Below are 25018 nucleotides of genomic sequence, written 5' to 3' on the forward strand. Positions count from 1 at the left end.
GTATGTTCATCCTTGAAACTCTTCCTCACTCACTCATTCTTCAGGATTCCTTCAGTCTCTCTGGTTGCTCGGTCTTAGTCTCCCTTAGAACTTCTACTACTATATTCGGTCTCTCTTCAGGTACCCCAGCATCACTTCTTCAAGAACATGTTCCAGCAAGCCCCAAGGCTAGTGCACATGCTCTTCTCTCTGCCACAAATATTTTTCTTTTTCATTTTGTAAAGATAAGGCTTTGGATTATCAATTTAGTCATCTCTTCTTCAGAGAAGCTTTCCTTCACTCCTTCCTGTCAAACTGCTTATTTTTTATTTTAGTAAGAGGAATAGGACAAAAAAGGACAAAGAAGTTTTGTTTTGTTTTGTTTTTTTTACTAATCACAACATTAAATTGACATGACATGCTATACGAACTGAACCAGGATAAATAATACTGTTATAAAATTTACATTTCTCATACCCATTTCAAAAGAAAATATATAGAATTCTTCTTGATCTGACAGATTGATTTCAGTAAGTTCATTTTAAAGATAGTAAATAATAATAATATACTTTCTCAAACTGTGCTAAGATACTGTCAGAAAGGCAGCTATAAAATCTAGAATGATCACAATTGACAGGATTAGAACTGTTTTTTGAAACATTAAGAACCACATCTCTTTTTTAGCTATTACATTAATGCACCTTTTTCATTGATAATCATGAAATGAAATCCCACAATGGGATCCCCACAATGATTAGCTGTGGATCACTGTGGATCCCACAATGATTAGCAAGTTTCTTCTTAAGTAACATACACTCTCTTGTTTAAGACTAAAGTGAGTTTTCTAATTTTGCCCTCTAGTGGAGCACAGGCAACTATCTTTGTCTTTTGTATATAGGTAAGCACATATTGAGAAATGTAGCTGTTGTAATCTTCTAAATTTTATTCTCTCACAATTAAACACAGGCAAATTTTTATTTTTAAAAATAAGACTTTGAGGGTCCCCTGGGTGGCTCAGTTGGCTGAGCGTCCAACTTTGGCTCAGGTCATGATCTAGTGGTTCATGAGTTTGAGCCCCATGCCTGGCTCTGTGCTGACAGTTCAGAGCCTGGAGGCTGCTTTGGATTCTGTGTCTCCCTCTCTCTGCCCCTCTCTCGCTCACACTGTCTCTCTCTCTCTCTCTCTCTCTCTCTCTCAAAACTACATAAACATTAAAAAAAATTTTTTTTAAATATATGACTTTAAAACACTTTCAGATTTTAAAATAGCAAAGCTTCTAAAACATTGCTCAAAACTGGCTCTCCATTTTGGTATATGACCTGATACATGACACATTTGATCTGTTAGTTTTTTCTATTGACTATACTTTATCCTCAGTAGTGGTTAGTGTTAGAGTTTCAAGCAATTTTTACATATAATAGATTTTAAAACGTTTCATTTCACTGAATGGAGAGTTTTATCACTCATGTAACTGTAGAAGGTAATTTGAGCACATACATATTTGCACATGTGTATACATGTATTTTTAAAGTAAGCTACTTTTACCATTAAAATAAAATGAGACTACAGGGACAAACTATGAGAAACAGTTTGTCTTCCTTAGAAATCTTTTCCTAGATTGAAGAAGACAAACAATTTGCTGAATGATTTGATGAGGCTATAGGCTTTTCATCATTTCTTAACCCCACTTAGCCATGTCTCACCCCCACAGCTACATGCAAGTCTACTTCCTGAGCAGCACTAGCCTCCACAGTAATGTGTCAAAAACAGGTTGTTGTTGACTGAGCATTCAATGCTACTTGCAGTCTTTCAATAACTCTCACTCTCCACTTTCTGCCCAACCTTGGCATCAAAGTAACTATCAACAGGCTCAAGAATATCTTCCTCTGTAAAATGTACTAGTCATAATTTCTAGGTCTCTATGCTCTCTGAAGAATATACACCTTCATTCCAGCTTCTCTCCATTTCCTAACTGCTGGAACTACATCTTCAAAGAATGCTGCTTTCATTCAACCAGCTATAAAATGCTGCCTTCTACATGAAGACGTGCACTTGTCAGTACCATGGTCTTTCCATGCAGAGACGTCTGCCAGCACTCATTATCTGCCACAGCCTGGGTCATCTACTGCAGATCATCCACCCTATTCCCAGATGTTGCAGAGGTCAAAAACACCTCATCCTGATGGGAATCCTCTTCAGCCTGTTACCTCAAAAGACTGAGGTCCTCTGGCACTCTTCTTCTTTCCAAGAATGAATAAGTATTTTTGTCTGGAGGTAACTTAACATTTTCTTTGATGTAAGGAAATAATAAAATGCTCTTCACAAAAGCAATCAAGGTTGTGGTACTTTTGATATATAACAGGACCACACTGATTTTGGTGGGCACCTGCCAGATGCTACTATGGGAATCACCCTTGGTTGGGAGGGTGGAGGGTGGTGGCAGCTGTACCCCCCAAAATCATTAATCTCGGAGCTAGCAACTGCCTGCAGCTAAAGTACATCAGGGGGAGGCTACTTCCATGCACCTGGAAGTGGAGAAGGCAGCTGCTCCTAATGTTTTTATAGTACCATATATTCTTACTTTGTATAATTTATCATAGTAATTATATATTAATTTGTTGTTTAAGATGTCTTCTTTCAACTACTAGTCCTAAATACATATAAAGTCTGCCTGGTTTTGCTCCCTACTATATCTGCAGAACCTATTACAGTGTCTGGCACATAGCAGATCTCAATTTATTTCTGCTGAATGAATAAATGAATCCTGGAGACTTCTTAGAACTAATCCAAGACTGGCGCCTGGGTGGCTCAGTCGGTTGAGCGTCCAACTTCAGCTCAGGTCATGATCTCACAGTCCGTGAGTTCAAGCCCTGCATCAGGCTCTGTGCTAACAGTTCAGAGCCTGGAGCCTGCTTCAGATTCTGTGTCTCCCTCTCTCTCTGCCCCTCCCCTGCTCATGCTCTGTCTCTGTCTCAAAAATAAATAAAAACATTAAAAAAAAAAAAAAGAACTAATCCAAGATTTATTCAATTTTACCATAATTATTTGTCTCATGATCTCTTACAAATTTATAGGGACTGGCTGAGTAGAATTCCTCAGCAGAGCAGGAAAAGGAAGGATCCAAGAATTTTATTATTATAAAGGGTATAGCTGATACATATATTAAGAACTTATTTCTCCCAATTCTGATTGAATTGCTAGGAGAACCAGGAACTAATCTGGTATGTTGGTGTAGCTATCGTTTTGGCTGGCAACAATTTGACAGATTTTTGAACTTTATAAGCAACAAACTACTGACTTGATTTTTATAGCTAACTGCAACACAAGATTGGTAAATATTCTCTTAAAATTTTAAACTAGATGCATCCTGATAATTGTTCCTGTCCCATCCTATCACCCACAGAGAACCTGTCTCCTACTTCTATTACCTTCAACTTCCGTCCCTGCAACTACAAGCATCTATTCTTACCTTTTCTCTTATATTCTGGTAGAAGTATTGTCCTTCAGCCTTACAGAGGCTGGATCTTTTATCTATGTTTTTGAACCTACCCTTTCTAACTCCATAGGCCTCATTCTATCAATCACTGCCTCTTTATCGTCAATCTTTTCTTTGACAATGCTTACTCTTCAGCCTGAAGTCTCCTGCTACCAAGAACGCCTTCACTCTTGCTATTCTAGCAAATTACCATTCCAAACTTTCACTTTACACTTTTAAAATTATAAAAGCAAGAAATGGTTGTTATATTCAACAAATAGTCCAAGGACACTGGATAACCACATGTGAAAGAAAGAAATTGGACTCCCTACTTCCCTATGGGGTGTGTGTGTGTGTGTGTGTGTGTTTGTGTGTATTTAACTCCTCAAAAGGGATTAAAGACCTAAATGTAGAAGTAAAATTATAAAACTCTTAGAAAAAAAAATACAAGTGTAAATCTTTGTGACCTTGTATTAGACACTGGTTTAGCTATGACATCAGAAGAACAAGTAATAATAGGGGAGCCTGGGTGGCTCAATCAGTTAAGCATCCGACTCTTGATTTCAGCTCAGGTCATGATCTCACAGTCGTGAGATCAAGCCCCACACACTCTGTGCTGAATGTGGGGCCTCCCTGGGATTTTCTCTCTCCCTCTCTCTCAAAAAAGAACTATAAGCAACAACAAAACAATAGGTAAACTGGATAGCATCAAAATAAAAAAAATTTTTGTGCTTCATTGGACACCATCAATAAGGTGAAAAGACAACTCACAGAATGGAAGAAAATTTCTGCAAATCAAAAGTCTGATAAGGACTTGAGTCTATAATCTATAAAGAACTATTACCACTAAATAAAAGACAAATAACTCAATACCAAAATGTGCAATGGATCTGAATGGACAGTCTCCAAAGAAAATGTACAAATGGCCAATAAGCAGCCAATAAAGAGATGCTCAACATCATCAGCCACTGGGAAATCCAAATCAAAACCACAATGAGATAGCATATCACACCCACTAGGAGGGCCATAACCATCAAAAAGATAATAGCAAGCGTTGGTGAGGATGTGAAGAAACTGGAATGCCCCATACATTGCTGGTTGGATTGTAAAATGGTGCTGCCACTTTGGAAAAGTTTGGCAGTTCCTCAAATGGTTAAATATAGAGATACCATATGACCTAGCAATTTTACTCCTAAGTCTATACCCAAGAGAAATTTAAACTTACATTCACATAAAAACTTGTACATGAATTTTCAGAGCAGCAATATCCATATTAGCCAAAAAGTAGAAACAATGCCACTATCAATAGATGAATAAAATAGATAAAATGTGGTATATCCATACAATGGGATATTGCTCAGCCATGAAAAGGAATGAAATGCAGATACATACATCAACATGAATGAACCTTACAAACATGGTAAGTGAAAGAAGCCAGATACAAAAGGCCCCATATTATGATTTTATTCCAGAACAGGCAAATCCATAAAAACAGAAAGTAGATTAGTGGTCACCTAGGACTAGGCTTAGAGGGGGGTGAATTGATGATTGAGTAGTTACTGTTAAGGAGTACAGAATTTCTCTTTCAGGTAATGAAAATGTTCTAAAATTGATTATGGCAATGGAGGCACAACTCTCTGAATATACTAAAAGCCACTAAATTGTACACTTTCAATGGATGAACTGTATGGTATGTATATATCTCAATAAAGCTACTTAAAAAAAGAAATACTTGGGGCGCCTGGGTGGCTCAGTCAGTTGAATGTCCGACTTTGGTTCAGGACATGATCTCATGGCTTGTGAGTTCGAGCCCTGCGTCGGGCTCTATGCTGACAGCTCAGAACCTGGAGCCTGCTTCAGATTCTGTCTCCATCTCTCTCTCTCTGCCCCTCTCCTGTTCATGCACTGTCTGTCTGTCTCTCTCAAATATAAACAAACATAAAAAAAAAATACTTATAAAAATTTCAAACAATACAAAAGTATATGAAGTTCCTTTCCTAGTCCCATTCCTCACAGGTAAACACTACTAATAAATAGCTATATATCCTCAACATTTCCCCCTGTATATAAACAAATGTACAGAGAGAATTTTTTAAAAACTAGGAATCTACCAACCCTCCCATCTCCCGTATCAATATACGCATATACTTCCCCCTGCCACCGAAAATACTTCTGACATCTTTCCAAGTCAGTACATATAGCACAACCTCAGTTAAAAAAAAAAAAAAAAAAAAAAAAAAAAAAAAAATATATATATATATATATATATATATATATATATATATATATGGTGGTTTAAAAAATACATAAGATTTACCATTTTACCCATTTTTAAGTGTGTAATTCAGTGGTGTTAAATACATTCACAAAGTTGTGCAACCATCATCACTATTTCCAGAACTTTCTCATCATCCCAACTGAAACTCTGTACCCATTAAACAATAATTTGCCATTTCCCTCTCCTCCCAGGCCCTGGTAACCTCTAATCCACTTTCTGTCTGTATGAATTTTTCTATTCTAGGTACTTACTGTAAGTAAAATCACATAATATTTGTCCTTTTGTGTGTTATTTCACTTACTTGTTTTCATTTATTCATTCTCAAGATTCATCCATGTTGTTGCATGTATTGGAATTTCATTCTTTTTAAATAATATTCTATCATATGAATATATAACATTTATCTATTCATCCATGAATGAACACCTGGGTTGCTTACAACTTTTGGCTACTGTGAATAATGCTGTTATGAACACGGGTGTACAAGTATATGTTTGAGTCCCTCCTTTCAATTCTTTTGGGTATATACCTAGCAGTGGAATTTCTGGTTCATATAGTAATCCTATGTTTAACTTTTTGAGGAAATACCAGACTCTTCCATAGTAACTATATCATTTTACATTCCCATTCCACAGTGCTTTTAACTACTGCCTTTCTTTTTAAAATAAACCATCTTTACTTCCAAAATGACCATGAAGGTCTGTCAATAAAGCACTGGTTAAATAAGATTATTTCTACTTTTTCTCTATTACAAACAATACTATAATGAAAATTTTTGTATATCTTTGCATACTTGTGGGAATATCTCCGTAGTTTAAACTCCTAGATGTGGAACTGCTAGACGACTTTCACATTTTGATAAATGATGTCATATTGTTCTCCAAAAAAGTGATTTATACTCCTAACGTATGCTACGAGTGCCCATTTCAGAAAATCCTTGCCAGAATCAATCTTTTTAATTTTTGCTAATCCTAGAAGGAAAATATTTTAATTGTTTAGATTTTTAAAAAAATTTAAATTGCACTTGTTATACTATAAATGATATGAACAGAAGGTCTGAGGCTTAGCAGTTAAAGTCATTAAAGACTGATTACAGGTTAAAAAAAATAAACTGTTGGGGCACTTGGGTGGCTTGGTTGGTTATGTGTGCAACCTTTGCTTTCAGCTCAGGTCATGATCTCACAGTTCTTGAGTTTGAGCCCAGCGTCAGGCTCTGTGCTGGCAGTGTGGAGCCTACTTGGGATTCTTGCTCTCTCCCTCTCTCTCTGTCCCTCCTGCATGCTCTCTCAGATAAACATAAAAAAAATAAACTGTTATCTTAGTTGTGGTTCTCTTATAGTCACTAGAGTGGAAAATAAATTCTACTTATGCATGTTATTTCACTTAATTTGACTTTCATATGAAAACCTCTCCAAAATATAATAGGATTTTCTTTAGCTGGAGAACTCTATACATTTAAAACATCTTATTCATCTGGACCCCAACTGCTAATCTGTCTTCAGCAACATTATCATAGACCTATCATCTACTCTAAGAAATTAGCCCTGAATTTAGATTGTTGTAACACCGCCAAAAAATTCAGTGAAGACGATGATACTATATTATATATTAACTGTCTATTCCTTAGAATCTGGAAGTCATTCCTGGACTAAATGAGATCAAAAGAAATCAAGGCTCTCTCTTCTAAGTACTCCGTGTTTTTCAACAGAGTTAGAACATAAAGTTACAGTATTTGCTGTAACAGGATAAATCATTTGAAGAACATTTCTTTATTGTTTGTACAACTGTAATTGAAATTGTTGGGTGGCTCAGTCTGTTAAGTGTCCAACTCCAGCTCAGGTCATGATCTCCCCATTCATGGGTTCAAGCCTCACATTGAGCTCTCAGATCCACTGTCTCCCTCTCTCTCTGCCCTTCCCCTGCTTACATGCTCTCTCTCTCTCTCAAAAATAAACAAACATTAAAAAAAGAAGAAAAGAAAATTTCAACTAAGTTATACAGTGTTTTTTCCGTACAACACAATTTAGTGCCATGAGAAAACCCTATTTCTTTCTCCAGATAATTTTATATGTGTTTCTTTTTTCTGTTACTAATTAGATAACACAAACTATATTCCTTTTGGTCTTAATCACAGGAACCCAAGAGCTAAGGTGTATATTCAGAGTAATGTTTCAACATTTTTCCTTTCTAATGAATTTTTTTTATTAAGAAGTGTTTGTTATTCTTCTAATATATGCTATTTTACAATGTCACTGGAATGCTCTATTTGATTAAGGAACAACATTCTCATATGCATTACTATATTTCTAATACATTAATAAGGACCTCATGTTCAGTAAATAGAAAAATTCAGTTTGGAGGTTTTGGAGAATGTTACAAAGTTCCAAAGGAAAATGTGAGTGGTATAATTTGAATAGTATCATTACCTTCTTCTAACTCAACACATGTGAAAATTTACATTTTACAAATACCTAATATAAAACCACTATGTGATTTTTTTTGCAAAAACAAGAATTATTAAAAGTTTTGCTCGGGGCGCCTGGGTGGCGCAGTCGGTTAAGCGTCCGACTTCAGCCAGGTCACGATCTCGAGGTCCGTGAGTTCGAGCCCCGCGTCAGGCTCTGGGCCGATGGCTCGGAGCCTGGAGCCTGTTTCCGATTCTGTGTCTCCCTCTCTCTCTGCCCCTCCCCCGTTCATGCTCTGTCTCTCTCTGTCCCAAAAATAAATAAAAAACGTTGAAAAAAAAAAAAAAAAAAAAGTTTTGCTCTTGGGGCACCTGGGTGGCTTTGTCAGTTAAGCAGCTGACTTTGGCTCAGGTCATGATCCCCCAGGTCGTGAGTTCCACCCCTGGTTCAGATCCTCTCTCCCCCTCTTGCTGGCCCCTCCCCCACTGGCTGTCTCTCAAAAATAAACACTAAAAAAAAAAAAAATACTTGTCTTTAAAAAAAAAAAAAAGTTTTGCTCTCTGTAAGCGCTTGATGGTTAACAAAGAAATGCTGATCACCTAGAATGGAAATTTATCCCAGCCCTTTGGTTTTTAGTGGGACAATTATGAAATAACACCATAGATCTGTGCATTTCAGTTATTTTAATCTGAGCTGAGAACCACTGTTCAACCCAAAAGAGAGTAATGTCATTGTTAAAAGGGACTCTGGGGCGCCTGGGTGGCTCAGTGGGTTAAATGTCTGACTTCAGCTTAGGTCATGATCTCGCGGTCCGTGAGTTCGAGCCCCGCGTCCGGCTCTGGGCTGATGGCTCAAAGCCTGGAGCCTGCTTCGGATTCTGTTGTCTCCCTCTCTCTCTGCCCCTCCCCCATTCATGCTCTGTCTCTCTCTGTCTCAAAAATAAATAAACGTTAAAAAAAAAAAATTAAAAAAAAAAAGGGACTCCAATTTTAAAAATATCTGAAATTATTCAAATATATTTGTATTTGCTTCTATAGTATATTAATATGCTTTTATATTGTATTTGTTCCTTATTTACATTAAATCTCAAGCATAAGAAAATGTCATTATTGTAGGAAATCTGTACTTGAGAGTAAGAAAATGAAAACCACTTCCAAAAATAACCCACCAGAATCAAAGAAGCTTTTTCTACTACACTAAGTGGATTGTTTATTTGCAAATCTCTTTATATTATTTTAACTGGACTTAATGAACTCACATAACTAAACTGCCTTTTCAGTAACTCAATGTTTACCTTTTCAAAACTAAAATTCCATTTCTCTGATTCAGCCAAAATTATTAGCATTTCCATTAATAAGCTGTAGTAAATTTTTAGTTTGGGATTTTTTTTTTTTAAATATCGGAAAGGCTTATATAGGAAAGGACAGAGATGCCTTACCCAAAGTTCAGAAAGTCAATAAAATAAATAAACAGTAATGGATTTCCACAGATACTTTACCCAAATAAAATTCTATTTGCTAGGATGCTGGAACAGATTTTCCTTCCTCAGAAGATGATGTAATCACTGAGAAATTTCTCAAAATACAGATATTTGAAATTCCTTTCTGACCCATTCAAAATACAGATGTTCCCACAGCAAAAGGAACCACATTAACTGACATCAGTACACATAAATACTTCTTTGCATTTGAGATGCCTTTTTCAGAGGTATAATGTATGAAGGAAACATAAAACATTTATTTCACTTGTAGGCATCTTCAAAATTCAGATTTTTACATTGATGGGTAGAAAACGTCTCAGCATAGCTAATGAATTCCTAAAATAACAAAAACTTTTTATTTGTTAAATATGAAATGTATAGGATACTTTATGGAGCCAATTCTTTAACAGTTACAGCCTCTCTCAACATATATATTTTATTTTTAAAAGATTTGCTGAACAATTTTCCTTGGGTAAATATAAATATCACTATGCTGTGGAATTCTATTGTTACTAGGTAATTTTGAACACAAACACACTCTCTGCACACTTTGTTGCGATTAGGTGAATTTATTCTGGTACTAGTCTTCTAAAACTTCTAATGCTGCTGGCTAAATGACTTCTATTGCCTTATATAATATAAAGTATGGTTGTGTCTTTCTAAAAAAAATCCAATAAAATTCTTCTCAGAGCTATAAAATTAAAATACTAAAAAAATAAGCTCAAAATGTTTAGAAATATTTAGTTCTTAAGGAAAAAAAAGTTTCCAAGAATAATTTATTTTGCCTTATTGGTAAGGGTCCAATGACTCTGTGGGCTGGCTATTTCTTCAAAAGGTCCATTGTATATATAAAAAATTTCCAAAAAGGACTTCCAAAGAACTAAGTTCACGAAAATTTATTTTATGTGCTTCCTAAAAGCATCCAAATCTGGAGAAGTTAGATACAAGCCTTATGACAGTAAAAATGCCTAAAACCATATAAAAAAATAATCTTTGATAAAATATTATTTTTAATGGGTTAATTTTTTTCGTTTACCCCCACAAATAAAGGGTTTATTTTTCAACACATGCATAATATTCTGTAATAGAATGGAAAAATAGCTGAAGTTTAACTTGAAATTTAGAGTTAATTACAATGCACAGAAGCATTATAAATCATGTATCAAAACATTATCCAAATTAGTTTCTGCAAATCCTTACCATTTATTCATCTCCCTGACATATCACAGAGATTAAATTTTCTCCATGACTTCTACCTGGGGCAGGGGGGGCAGGTAGTATAGGGCAGACAGTTAGGAAACCAGGAAATGTGTGTGAGGATGTTGAAGGTTATTACCATATAAAAGACATAGAGCTTTGCCCAAAAAAGAGTAGGAAAGCAATGCATTCTGACAGCCTTCATAGTACTTTTGCTATGACTTACAGCAATAATATTCAAAAATTTTTTTTCCTCTTGAACTGCATTTTCATTCCATTTTTGAATAGTGGCTTTCAACATGTGTGGAGAGGTGAAGTCTTTGGGGTGGGAGATGGATTTTGCCTACCAAGGGATATTTGGCAATGTCTGGAGACATTTTTGACTGTCACAACTGGGATGAAGGGTGTTACTGGCATCTAGTGGATGCCAGAGATGTAGCTAAGCTTGTACAAAGCTTAGGGCAACCACCACCAACAAAGAATTATCTGATCTGAAACATCAATAATGCTGAGGTTGAGAAGCCTTGTCCTAGAGATATACATTTCTATTCCTAGAAGTCTTTTATTACATTATACTTCTCTACAACAAAAATACTTTTATAAATTGATACAATGAGATGGAAGGAGCTTATTTCGTTATTTTCAATTAGGTATTGTAACCGTGGATAAATATTACTTATTTCTAGAATGAGACCAAACTTAATATATTTCTATTTTCATTTTCATGAGAGCTGAGAAAACTCCTTTGTAATAAGTAGATGGAAAAGGAATTCTGTTGGAATAATGTCACTTATTCTGCAGATTCCTTCTAAGTTATATACATTAGTTACACAGTAATCTATTCTTAAAATTATTTCAGTGGTCTATCAGCTAATAACTTAAGTAAATTCTCTTTAAACATTGGTAAAAGCAAAGAATTTGAAACCAACTGACTTAAAAAGATTTGTTATGGAATCCTTCAAGGCATGCCCTTTCTTAATACCTATAGCTATTCTGGTGACTTAGAGATTTTTAAACTTTTGCTTTTACTGCAGAAGCCAAATTAGGCCTTGTTTCTATGATGGTTCTTTGGGAACTTCTCTTACTCAATTTCAGGGGGAGTTTGGGGAGTCTCAGCAGGCATTTTGAAATCTAGTAAGTTAGTTCTAGAAAATCTCTGTTAACTGTCCCATAACCATGTCTGTTTATTAGTCTATCATGAAAATCCAGGCATAGTTGTCATGCTTAAAGCCTAGGTCTTAGAAACCATATCATGAGTTTTATTAAAATAGATTCTCAAGAAAGAAAATAGTCCAAATAAGACTAAAATTCTCTCCATTACTCCCTTACCTCTTAGATACTCTGTACTGTGCTGTGGTCAATTTTCCAGTCTCAGGGTCATGTACTGTAGCTCGGCTCAGCTACAAAAAAAGAGAAAGGACAAGGACTTACTAACGTAGCAGGCAATTTGGGGCTTTTGTTTGTTTTGTTTTGCCAAGCCACAGGTGATTGGAAGAGTTCAGATTGGTCTGGATGGTAGGTAATGGTTTCAAATCAGCAAAAACATTTAGAAAGGTGGCAATAAATGAAAAGCCACTTCCAAATCAAGAGAAAATGGGTTGACATATTTTTGTTGTAGATTTATTGTCCTTTCACTTTTTTTTTTTAAAAAATCATTTGAAGCTGTATGTAAATGATTTATAGCACTGGGTTTCACAGGAGCTTTCTCAGATCTAGAAGTTTAATGTCCTTTAAGTATTGTGACAAAAGAATAGTTAATAGTCTCTTTAAACTTATTTTTTAAAACTCTCACTGAGATAAAACTGTAGTTAAGTCTCTCTGGAGAAGTAAAAGGCAACTAAGTTCATGAATAATAGTAGTTGGAAGACTGAGATCAGAAGCATAACTCTGTTCTTTCCATTGCCAACTTTCAAGTCAGCAAGTTTTTTAAAATAACTCCAACAGGAGGAATACAGATTACTTCAAAATGACAATGGTATTTCACAAGATGAATGAACAAATGCCAGTACAATCACCATGAAGGATGATGTGAATTCACTGTAGCATTTATGAATGTGAGAGAACTATACAAACAAAGGCTACTCCCAGATTAATCCAGGCTGCTTCTTTTTCTTTTTTTCCCCTTTGGCAAGAAAAAGGAAACAGAAAACAAGTATCAAGCCATTTCCTGGAGGTTGGATTCCTGACCTGAAGAGAAATGCAAAGCATATTAATTCCCTAAAAATAACACACCAATTAGAGATTAAAGAGAACTTCTAGTTAAAGGGAAAGACCTGTGAAACACAAAGCATTTTACCCATGCGTATATAAATAGGCAGTGACTTGAGCTGGAGACTGAAAATGACCTACTTCTCTTAAATGAATAACTCCTGTAGGATGTACAAAACACTCGTTAGAGGGCAAAATATGCAACATACACATCTCTTACCTTTTGCTAATTCTGTAATGTACCGTCTCCAAGTCTCCTGTTATTGGGTTTGAAATGGTGGCTCGCCTCAGCTGTGAAGCCAACCATCAAAATAGTCGCATTACAAAACAAAAAAAAAAGGAATCACATTTATCCAACCGGTCAGAATTCTGGGATTTTTACAAAGGAAAATGAAAAGAGAAAATAACTCCATAGACTTCCAGTCATCTTGTGTTAAGCCTTGAGACTTGGAAGTTTTTTAGTTTTTGGATTTTTTTTTGTTATTTTAAAAATTTTGTTTTTGCTTTGCATGAATGGAGGATACACAAAAGAGATTAGAAATTAAATTTCTTTCAATGGTTGGATGATGGGACTGTGAGGAAAGAAAAATTTCTAAAATGTGAAGTCTAATTTATAGTTACAAGAATGGCTATTTGCAGTTAATGATCCATTTCAAACCTCTTATTTTAATTTTTTTAGTGATGCAACTGTCTGCAAAGGTTAATGTTGTTCAAAATTTGTTTCAAAATCTATCTTTCCTTCCTTCAATATATATGTTCATATATTTCACATATACAGTGAAATAATCTTGGGACCTAACAGAAAGGTAGATGAAAAGAACTCATAAATGTACAAAAACAGTAAGAAATTGATGACAGCCAAGATAATGATTTTAAACTTTAAAAAAAAATGGAGGGTGATTTGGAGGTTAACAAAAGAGAATAAAATTTTTATTGCCTTTGAATTTTTTTTATTAAAACAATCCAACTGAGGCATCCCCTTTGAAGACTGAGGTCTCCAAACCCAGAGATATATGACTTGATCCCCAAGCTGAAATGCATTCTTAATCAATATTCTACCAAGATGTTTTGGTTTACTTGGTTTATAGACCACAAAGAATGGACGAAAATAGGAATTCAGACAATACTGGCACAATATGATGAAAGAGTGATAAGAATTCCCTTGGATATATATATATATATATATTAGACCAGTCTTTCCCATTAAAATGTAATCTTTGATAAAAAAACAAAAAGTACCAATTTGGAATCATAAAATTTGACAACAAAAATTCTGACTTTAGGTTTATTTTGCAGTACAGAAATCCAGATAATTAAATCTTTTAATATAACAAGGATCTGCAAACTATGGACTGCCACCTGCTTTTGGAAACAAAGTTTTATTGAAATATAGCCACACTCATTTATATATTTTCTATGGCTGCTTTCACACTACAGTGGCAAACTTGAGTAGTTGTGACAGATGGTATGGCCAGCAAAGCCTAAAATATATTTATTATCTGCACGTTTATAGAAAAAATTTGCCAACTCCTGTGTAACAGTCTCTTTATAAAAGTGAGGGCAGTTTGTATTTTACTATCAATGATATAAAATGGAGATCTTGTTCAATGAGAACAAGCTGGTGGGGAAAAAGGCAAGACCATAAAGGGTAGTGTTTCTCCCATTCTCGTAAAAGAAGAATTTCTATGCTAAACAATAAGTTTATGGGACTGTATTTACATTAAATTGTTTTTCTTAAGATAAATTATGTGAGTTAAATTCAGAAAACTATGATGTCCTTATTTCAAATTAGCATGATGACTGTGCCCAATTATATCTTTCTAGTAATAATGTGCCAGAAGGGAAATAAAAATACTTCAAGTATTCTTTCAGATAAAAATATAGAAGATAGGAGAAAGTTGGTCTTTGATTAGTCTATGAGACTAAAGTTCCGAAAATACATACAAAACTTTTTCAGGAAGATACTGAAACACAAATTTAAGTGTCAATAAAAATCTCATCTATGATTTTCATAATTAAGTGCTTAAAACCCAGATGCAGGGTTTGCTACTTGTGTTAATAACTAAGGAAAAATTGGCATAGAGCTTAGTTAACAACTCCATTATGTTATGACAACAATATCTAAAACCATCTGTGGGATTATTGCCATATCAATTATCATATTTGTAACTTGCAAAGGCAAAACTGATACATGGGTAAAGTAAACTGAGAAGGAGAAAAGATAAAAAATTACTTACCCTTGGTTTTGCTAGATCTTTGACAATTTCAATTTCTGCATCAGAGATAATATCATGGAAGCGAATAATACGAGGCTTGTCCCACTCATCCTCCTGTTTAGCTGGGGCCAGAATGAATTTAGGATTCCGGTTTCCATCATGATAACGGCAAAAGAGTTTTTTCTGTCTCCGAGGAGTCTAAACATAAAGTTACAAAAATGATAAATATATTAGAGTGATAATATTTTTAATGCTTGCTCCTATGCAGGAAAGAAACAATAATCATGCTTGTGTATAAATAGAGCATTTATGGTAGACTATACAAAAGAAACAGTACTCTGCAAGTATTTTGCTTCAAATGGGACAGTCAGGACTTTACAAGGTTTATTAATGATTATTTTCTGGGAGAGGTGTTAGGCCCTATATAAGAAAAAAGGTAGGGTTTCTCTTCCAACCCTTGTCTCATTAAAATAAAGTTGAGATATTTAAATATGAAAGAAATAATGACATATTTATGAAAATATGAAATGAATGACCAGCATTGCTCCAAACTTCACAAACTAACTGGGAAGCACCCAGAAAAAAAATTTCTAAAAGGAGAAATAAAACAAAACAAAACCTCATCAGGTTTATCTAAATACCTCCCAGTTAAATGCTTGTAGCATAAATAAATAGATTTAGTTAGGTAGTTTTAAAAAGCAAAGATGAAAATGAGTAACTCTGAAAAAGAAAAAATAAGTTATTAAAGAAGGCAGGTGCTTTTATTGATAGATATTAAAAATTGAGTGATCGACAAAACAAATGTTCCTTTCAACCTATATTAACTAAATAAGTGATTCCATTGCTGAATCTTCTCTTGATTGAATAAGTGTATCATATATGAAGTAGGAATAATATTAGTTTTTGTTTTAAATATTAGGTTAACCTACTAAGACAAGTAAATAATGATTCATGTTTATTCTCCATGTACTTTATTTACCTAGAGTCAAATCTAAAGATTTATTGGGCAACTGAGTGACTCAGTCAGTTAAGCATCCCACTCTTGGTTTTGGCTCAGGTCATGATCTCACAGTTTATGAGTTTGAGCCCCACATCAGGCCCTGCACTGACAGCTCGGAGCCTGCTTGGGATTCTCTCTCTCTCTCTCTCTCTCTCTCTCTCTCTCTCTCTCTCTGCCCCTCCCCCACTCGTGCATGCAGTTTCTCTCTCAAAACAAATAAACTTAAAAAAAAATCTAAATATGTATTTATATAAGTCTTTGATATAACCATGAGGTGAATTTAACTATTCTGAGGATAAAGACGATCCTTTGATTTTGGGCAGAGTTACTGTGTGTGTGTCATATCAACAAACTGGCAAATTAAGCAGACTTCTATTTTATACCTATGTCTTTATTTTGATTTGTTCTTTAAGAGTTATTAAGGGCAATAAAAAATATTTGCTTACTATTGGAAATTTGAACACTCACTAGATGTTTCATGATATTATGGAAATATTATGAATTTTTTTAGGTATGATAATGGTTTTTTGATCTTTATCTTCAATAGATACATAATAAAATATTTAGATGTGAAATTAAAAAAATGTTTCATGAGTCTATCAGAGTGTTATTACCCTTATATTTACTCCTTAGCACCAAAGCAAAAGTAAGCATATTCTTCCAGGTCTCCATGAACTTAGCTATCAAAAGTGTCAACATAGATATGATCTACACATTTGCTGTTAGAGATTAGGCTGTCAATGATAAGTCCTCAAATGTCAAAAAGTCATCAATATCAAAATGTAAAGTCCAGCTTGAGTTTATCAATAGCAGAGAAAACCTTACAACGCTATTCAAATGTTTACAACTTAAAAGTACTTACTTCAAAAATTCACTAACTCCTTCTACATATGCCCACATTCAGCTGAACACTAGTACCCCATGATATTCCTAAAAAAAGGGTTCCATGATCTATTAATGTTGGGAAACAATGTATAGCATATCCGTGATGTACATTATCATAAAAGGACTCTGAAAAGTCCTGAGGCTGAACAAAAACCTATGTTCTCCAGACTTAAACTTGTTTGTGGTCTTTTATCTATTAACACCCTGAAGCACTGGTACTCTGAGTTATAAATACATAAATATAGATATACAATAAAGGAAGGGATATTTATAGGCACATTTGAGTCTTTAAAAAAAATAAATGTTAAAGCTAAAATCTTTTGAAATCCTTTCTGCGTTTTAAATATTTCTTAAATAGACTAACATGTTTCACTAAGCAATCTTGTCAAGGTCAGCTAGGAGCAAAACCACAAAAGATTATTGTATAGATGAATTCTTTGTTTTATACAATGGGTTAGGATGATATATTATTTCTATTAAGATTGCAGAAATCTCTTTTGCATTAAGATATAAGATAAAGCTTAAATGATCTTATCCCTTAAATTATCTCATCCCTCATCTTATAAAAATAAGCCTCTTTTGGCCTATGCAAAGAGTTATATTACCAAAAATAAACAAAATGCAATAATGATTCTTTATTCTAAAGCTTTATTCTAAAACTATTTTACTAACAGCTGGAGCATATTAAGTGTGACACCCACAATAAGGTGATGTGGTATACTGTAATACTTTAAGCAGTTAATTCTAATATTTATCACATAGGCTTAAATATAAAAGAACTCTGATTCTCTCTAGAACTATGTACAAACACACACACACACACACACATTCATACACACACACAATTGCTTTTCCACTTTACCATTTTGATACCCTCCCCACGGCACAGCATTTCGTACTTCTGTCTCTCTGGCAGGTAATCCACAGCAACCCCTTTTTTCTTCAGTGTGGTTTTCCGATCAGATTGGTCATCTGAAGCAGACTTATTAGCATCTTTTTCTTTAGCCATTATATATTCAAAATATTTTAAGTTACCATTAGCTCTCTGGTGTTCAGGATCTATTGGAGAGAAAGGAAGCATGTCCATGACTAAGTTTATAGTTGTTCAAGCATCAGAATATAGGAATATAAAAATGCAGGATCATTTAATTTACCTTTCAAACCGGGACACTTATGAGAGTAAAAGGAGGCACTAATAAAAATCATTACACCAAAACAACAGGTATAAACCAGTACTGGCTGAAGTAAATCACCTACTGTCACCCTATATACAAAGAGTTCCGGAGAAGGAATCAGCCATTTATGTCAAAGAAGTAAATATTCTACTTTGAGAACTTACTGAAAAGTTCTCAAAGAAAAGTCTCAGTGAAATAATTATGATCAGTTTGATGTCAAATGAATTCTAAAATATCACTCATTCTACTTATTTTAAGCAATAGAAAAGATTTTTCTGAGACTGAATGTAATCATCATGAGAAAGACAGTGTATATACAGTTCAAAAGCAACATTCACCACAGATACATTATAAATGCAGAACACAGCCTACTTCTGAGTGAATTTCAGTCCCCAAATTCTAAGTGAGATGGAAAAAGAGAAACTAAAGATATAATTTTCAAATAAAGCAGAATCCACTAACTGCCTCTGAATTGCTAGTCATCATTTTTAGCTATCTTTTAGTAGGGGAAATGAGGACTAGACTACTCCACCCTTCCTAGAGGAAAAAAAAAATCCAAACCACCACACATACACACAAAAATAAAAAAGAACAATACACAGAAACCTCATTTGTGATATTTTTTTTTTTAATTTTTTTTTTTTTCAACGTTTATTTATTTTTTTGGGACAGAGAGAGACAGAGCATGAACGGGGGAGGGACAGAGAGAGAGGGAGACACAGAATCAGAAACAGGCTCCAGGCTCTGAGCCATCAGCCCAGAGCCTGACGCGGGGCTCAAACTTCACAGACCGTGAGATCGTGACCTGGCTGAAGTCGGAAGCTTAACCGACTGCGCCACCCAGGCGCCCCTCATTTGTGATATTAAATGAAGTGTTTAGGAAATCTAGCCTTACATTTGTAAGATTTTGTCTTTGAGAAACTGCTCACAATATATGTTGTGATATACAATATAATCTTAATTTTGTAAAAGAATGGGATAAGTATGTATGTGCAGGAAAGAGGGTATATACTATAATGAAACAAAAAAATTTGTGATTGTGAAAACCTTTCAGTGATAGACTTATGGATGACTCTTCCATATCTTCTTATTTTTAAAAATTTTCTATAAGGAGTAAAATATTCTTTAAGTGAGGAGAAAAAAATCATGAAAAAATACTGAAAAAAAGGTACTTGAACTAATATCTCAATTTATTAACTCACTCAACCAAGAAATAACCTAATTATCAGAAGTTCATTTTCAGATGGCCAATTCTTTTAAACTGTTTGACTTTTCTAAAATACACATATTAACCTATTCATAAAAATAATTAATTTTTGAAAAGTTTTAAAGCTTCATTATATACCAGAGGTCACCTGAATTTATTAGCATACAATTCAATGTCCACAGATTCTGATTTAGTAACTCTGGGGTGGAAATCAAGAAATTTTTCATTTCTAATATGTATCCAAGTAATTCCAAAGCACATGGTCCCTGGATCATACTTAGAGAAACAAGTTCAAAACACTAGTGATAAAATCCTCAAAGGATATCACATTATCTAATATTTGAATATGACAAATTACATTTTCAGTCTATTTATTTTAAATCACAAGATCATTTTTAAACATGAAATGTAAGAACACAAAACATTTCAAAGGAAAGTGGGTAATATTTAATATAACAACATGTTAAATAAACATTTTTTACTGAGTTAGCTAGGTTAAGTCCACTTTTGAAATTCCTGAAGAGTATACAGCAGAGTAGCACAGCCACTGTTGTAATACCATTAACTGAGGAAAATCAGTTGCCGCTTATTTAGTGTATAAACAGGGAGAGGATAAAATTTGTCTAACAGATAGATTCTTGACTTATAACAAATAAAAAGTACCAAATGGAATAAATATTACTCAGCCATAGAAAAGAATGAAATTTTGCCATTTGCAACGACATGTATGGAACTAGAGAGTACAATCTTCAGCAAAATATGTCAGAGAAAGGCAAATACCGTATGATTTCGCTCATATGTGGAATTTAAGAAGCAAAACAAATGAACATGGAGGGGGGTGTTGGAAAGGCAAACCAAGATATAGACTCTTAACTATAGAGAACAAACTGAGTATTGATGAAGGGGAGGTAGGTGGGGGTATAGGTTAGATAGGTGATGGGAATTAAGGAGGGCATTTGTTGTACTGAACACAGGTGTTGTATATAGGTTATGAATCACTAAATTCTACCCGAGACTAATACTGCACTGTATGCTAACTAGAATTTAAATAAAAACCTGAAAAAAGAAAAAAAAATGTACCAAAGCTATATAACAAATTACACTTATCAGAATTACACATATATCAGAATTATATATATTTATCATTATATACATATATATGTAAGACAAGATATGTAGTCATATATCAGAATTATACATATACATTTATGTTGTCATATAGGTTGGCACTTTTTATATACAATAATTATATATAATTTATATATACACATATATGTATGTGTGTGTGTGTGTGTGTGTGTGCACGCGCATGTGTGTATATATATAATCTTAAATTAGGCCAATTTAACATACCTAGTTCAAGAAGCTTCTTTGTGAGCAAAAGTGCCTTATCCAGGTCTCCCTGCTGGTATACCGCATAGCTCAAATAATCTAGAACAGAGACTTTATCAATGGTAGAAACCTCGCCTTCATCCAGCTGCCTTAGTGCTTGTTCCATCCACAGTTCTGTATGGTAATAATCTGCTTCTGTGTAGGCCACTTTGCCCAACTCAAAACAGTCCTCAACTGTTAGAAAAGATTTGTGTTTTACTCCTATGGAAAGAAAATACAGAGAACTTTAGAAATCTTAATACTACTCTCTATTTATTTAGGACTATACAGCTTTCAAAGTGCTATCTCACTTTCATTTGAACTTAACAACCTCCTGAGGTAGGAAAAACAAGAATTATCCTAAGTTTATGAACAAAGGAACAATCTACAAGGTAATGAAACATGCTGAGAATCACACTAATAAGGGTCATGGACCTAGAAAACCCAAGACTTCAATTATCAGCCATCATCCTAAAATAAAACATCAATTAAGTTGAAGCATGCAATTTTCTAGCACAACAGGAATTACCATATGACATACATCTTACTCCTAACCAACAATCTGTGCAAGAAATGAATGGACAGGAAGAGAGGCAAACCTGTAAATTGGTTCCTTTCCTTTTTCCTTCCCCTTTATTCCAACAGCATTAATGACATGTAATTTACATTCCATAAGGTTCATCCATTTAAAGAATACAATAGTTTTTAGTATATTCAGAGTTGTGCAACCAACACCAAATCTAATTTTAGAACATTTTCACCACCCCAAAAAGAAACCCTGTAACCATTAGCAGTCACTACCCATTATCTCCCCTTCCCTGCCCCAGCCCTATTTAACCACTCATCTACTTTCTGAATCTACAGATTTGTCTATTCTGCTTATTTCATATAAGTGGAATTACACAACACAGGGTCTTTTGTAACTGGTTTCTTTCACCTCAGCATAAAGTTTTCAAGGTTCATTCATGTTGTGGCATCCTTTTTATTGCCAAGCAATAGTCCATTGTATGAAAAGACTACATTTTGTTTATCAATTTATGGACATTTGAGTTGTTTCCAGTTTTTTGGCTTTTATGAACAATGCTACTACATACATGCATGCACAAGTTTCTGTGTGGACATTTATTATCATTACCCTTATATGCAGCAGTGGAACTGCTGGGTCCCACAGCAACTCTATGCTTCACATTTTCAGGAACTGCCAAACTGTTCTCCAAAGTGCCTACACCATTTTACAATCCCACCAGCAATGTATGAAGGTTCCAATTTCTCCACATTCTCACTAATACTTGTTGTTGTCCATTTGTTTTTATTATAGACATTTAGCTGGGTATAAAGTAGTATTTCATTATGTTGATTTGTATTTCCCTTAATGATGATACGAAGTATCTTTTCATATGCTTATTGTCCATTTGTATATCATCTTTGGGAAAATATCTATTCAAATCCTTTGTCTGTTTAAAAATTTGAATCTTTTCACTATTTTTAGAGTTCTTTATATATTCTGGATACAAGTCCCTGATCATAAATACGATTTTCACATATTCTTTCCCATTGTATGGGTTGTCTTTTCACTTTCTTGATGGTGTACTTTGAAGTATAGAAGTTTTAATTTTGGTGAAGTCTAACATCAATCTTTAATCAGTTGTGCTTTTGGTGTTGGTATGTCAACTGGTTTGTGAAGTAAAACTTCTATCTTAAGAAAAGAAGATGGGGCACCTGACTGGCTCAGTCAGTAGATCATAAAACTCTTGATCTCGGGGTTGTGAGTTCAAGCCCCACATTCGGTGTGGAACCTACTTAAAAAACAAACAAAACAACAACAACAAAAAACCTAGTTTGAAAAAAGGATATTTGAGGCGCCTGGGTGGCTCAGTCAGTTAAGTGTCTGACTTTGGCTCAGGTCATGATTTCACAGTTCGTGGGTTCAAGCCCCATGTCGGGCTCTGTGCTAACAGCTCAGAGCCTGGAGCCTGCTTTGGATTCTGTGTCTCCCTCTCTCTCTGCCCCTCACCCACTTGTGCTCTATCTCACTTTGTCTCTCAAAAATAAATACATGTAAAAAAAAATTTTTTTTAGAAGGATATTTGACAGTTCACATGAAATAAAATGTAAATAGGAAACCACAATGCTTGAAGAAAAAAATCTCACTAATCATTAAAGAAATATGAGATTAAATTTTTTAAATTTTCTTATGTTTATTTATTTCTGAGACAGAGAGAGACAGACCATGAGTGGGGGAGGGGCAGAGAGAGAGGGAGACATGAATCAGAAGCAGGCTCCAGGCTCTGAGCTGTCAGCACAGAGCCCGACGCGGGGCTTGAACTCACAAACCGTGAGATCATGACCTGAGCCAAAGTCAGTCGCTCAACTGACTGAGCCACCCAGGTGCCCCAAGATATATGAAATTAAAACAATGCTGAAGAAAAAAAAATTTTTAACTTTATTATTATTATTTTTATTTTACAGAGAGAGGGAGAGAGGGAGAGAGAGTACAAGCAGGGGAGGGGGCAGAGGGGCAGAGAGAGAGAGAATTGCGAGCAAGTTCCACACTGAGCATAGAGCCCGATGTGGGACTTGATCCCATGACCCTGGAATCATATGACCTGAGCCAAAATCAAGAGTTGGCCACTCAACTGACTGAACTACTACCCAGGTGCCCCAGAAAAATATTTTTAAACAACAGCCTACATACATTTACTGAGATCTTACTATGTGCCAGGCATTTGTCACTCATTTAATTCTCAAAGCAATCCAGATAAGGAACTACAGTAGAAAGAGTTTAAATATTATGCTCAAGGTCACACAGCAAAGAGCCAGAATTGGAATCTGTACACTATGACTCCAGAAGTTTGTGTGAAATTATACCATAAAATGGCAAAATTTACTAGGGGAGGGAGTAGTAAAGTGGTAACTTTACTGTTAAGACATTTGGCAATATGAAACAAGAGTAGTAATTTTATGCCTATGAATTGATACTACTTTTCAATTATTTTCTTGAGTTTAATACTAAGGGTTGAGGAAAAAACACCTTCTTATATAAATAATTTTTTTATAGCTGAACCAAATATTATAGCTAAAAACTGTAATAAACTAAGAGCAAGACAGATATGTCAATATAATGGAACAGTATTTTTCATTCAGAAAGATAATTTCAAATGCTATATAGGAAAGCCAGAAAAATCGAGACAGAAATATATCAAAATGCTAAACTGATACCCTGGGGGATGGATTACAAGTTGTTTCCTAAATCTTTATACCTCTCTACCTTTTCAAATACTGTACAATTACCATTACTTCCTAAGAACCAAAAAAAAAAAAAGAAGCTATAGAAAGAAATAAATGGGGGTGCCTAGGAGGCTCAGTCAGTTAAGCATCCAACTTCAGCTCAGGTCATGATCTCACAGTTAGTGGGTTCGGGCCCCACGATGAGCTCTGCATTGACAGCTCAGAGCCTAGAGCCTGCATTGGATTGTGTCTCTTTTTGTCTCTCTGGCCCTCCGCTACTTGTGCACTCTTTCTCTCTCTCGCTCTCTCTTAAAAATAAATTAATAGGGGTGCCTGGGTGGCACAGTTGGTTAAATGTTGGACTCTTGATCTCGGGTGAGGTCATGATCTCATAGTTCATGAGTTCGAGCCCCACATTGGGCTGTGCACTGATGGAGCAGCACCTGCTTGAGATTCCGTCTCTCTTTCTCTCTGCCCCTCCCCCACTTGTGCTCTCACATGTGCACATACATGCACTCTCTCAAAATAAACTTTCAAATAAATATTTAAAAATAAAAAATAATAAAGAAATAAAAAGTATAACTCTGAATGATATGAATAGAATCTTCATATAACATTCCATCTTTAAACAGTGAATCAGATGAGATACTTGGAGATTTTAATTGGAATTAACAACATGAACTCACATATTTCCTATATCTGTCGATTGAAAAGATCTAGAATGAATGACAAACTCAATAGCAATTGACATCCTTAAAACCTAGCTATATTCCACTTCCTAAATGTCATTCCCCATTAAAAAAAATCAAGGCCTGGGGTGACAAGGTGGCTCTGTCAGTTAAGTGCCTGACTCTAGATTTCAGCTCAGGTCATGATCTTGATCTCATGAACCAATGACTGGGATACTCTCTCTC

The 25018-nt window shown here is 34.8% G+C and overlaps 1 protein-coding gene and 1 pseudogene across 2 annotated transcripts in view; both read right to left on the reverse strand.

Annotated features, from left to right (window-relative positions):
• The window catches only part of P4HA1 (prolyl 4-hydroxylase subunit alpha 1), an 89232-nt gene that overhangs the window by 24650 nt on the left and 39564 nt on the right, over window positions 1–25018 (reverse strand). The window contains exons 6-9 of one of the 2 annotated variants that reach the window (XM_058696662.1): window positions 20859–21098; window positions 17986–18182; window positions 15260–15436; window positions 12144–12214 (exon numbers count right to left, since the gene is read on the reverse strand). In XM_058696662.1, coding sequence (XP_058552645.1) covers window positions 12144–12214; window positions 15260–15436; window positions 17986–18182; window positions 20859–21098 — 685 coding nt within the window. Of the gene's footprint in view, window positions 1–12143; window positions 12215–13242; window positions 13314–15259; window positions 15437–17985; window positions 18183–20858; window positions 21099–25018 lie in introns of both variants that reach the window. The other variant, XM_058696663.1, reaches the window with a different exon arrangement.
• LOC131492836 (enolase-phosphatase E1-like) lies at window positions 379–5640 on the reverse strand (annotated as a pseudogene).

Source organism: Neofelis nebulosa, chromosome 13 (assembly GCF_028018385.1).
Source record: "Neofelis nebulosa isolate mNeoNeb1 chromosome 13, mNeoNeb1.pri, whole genome shotgun sequence".
In the NCBI taxonomy this organism is placed as follows: Eukaryota; Metazoa; Chordata; class Mammalia; order Carnivora; family Felidae; genus Neofelis; species Neofelis nebulosa.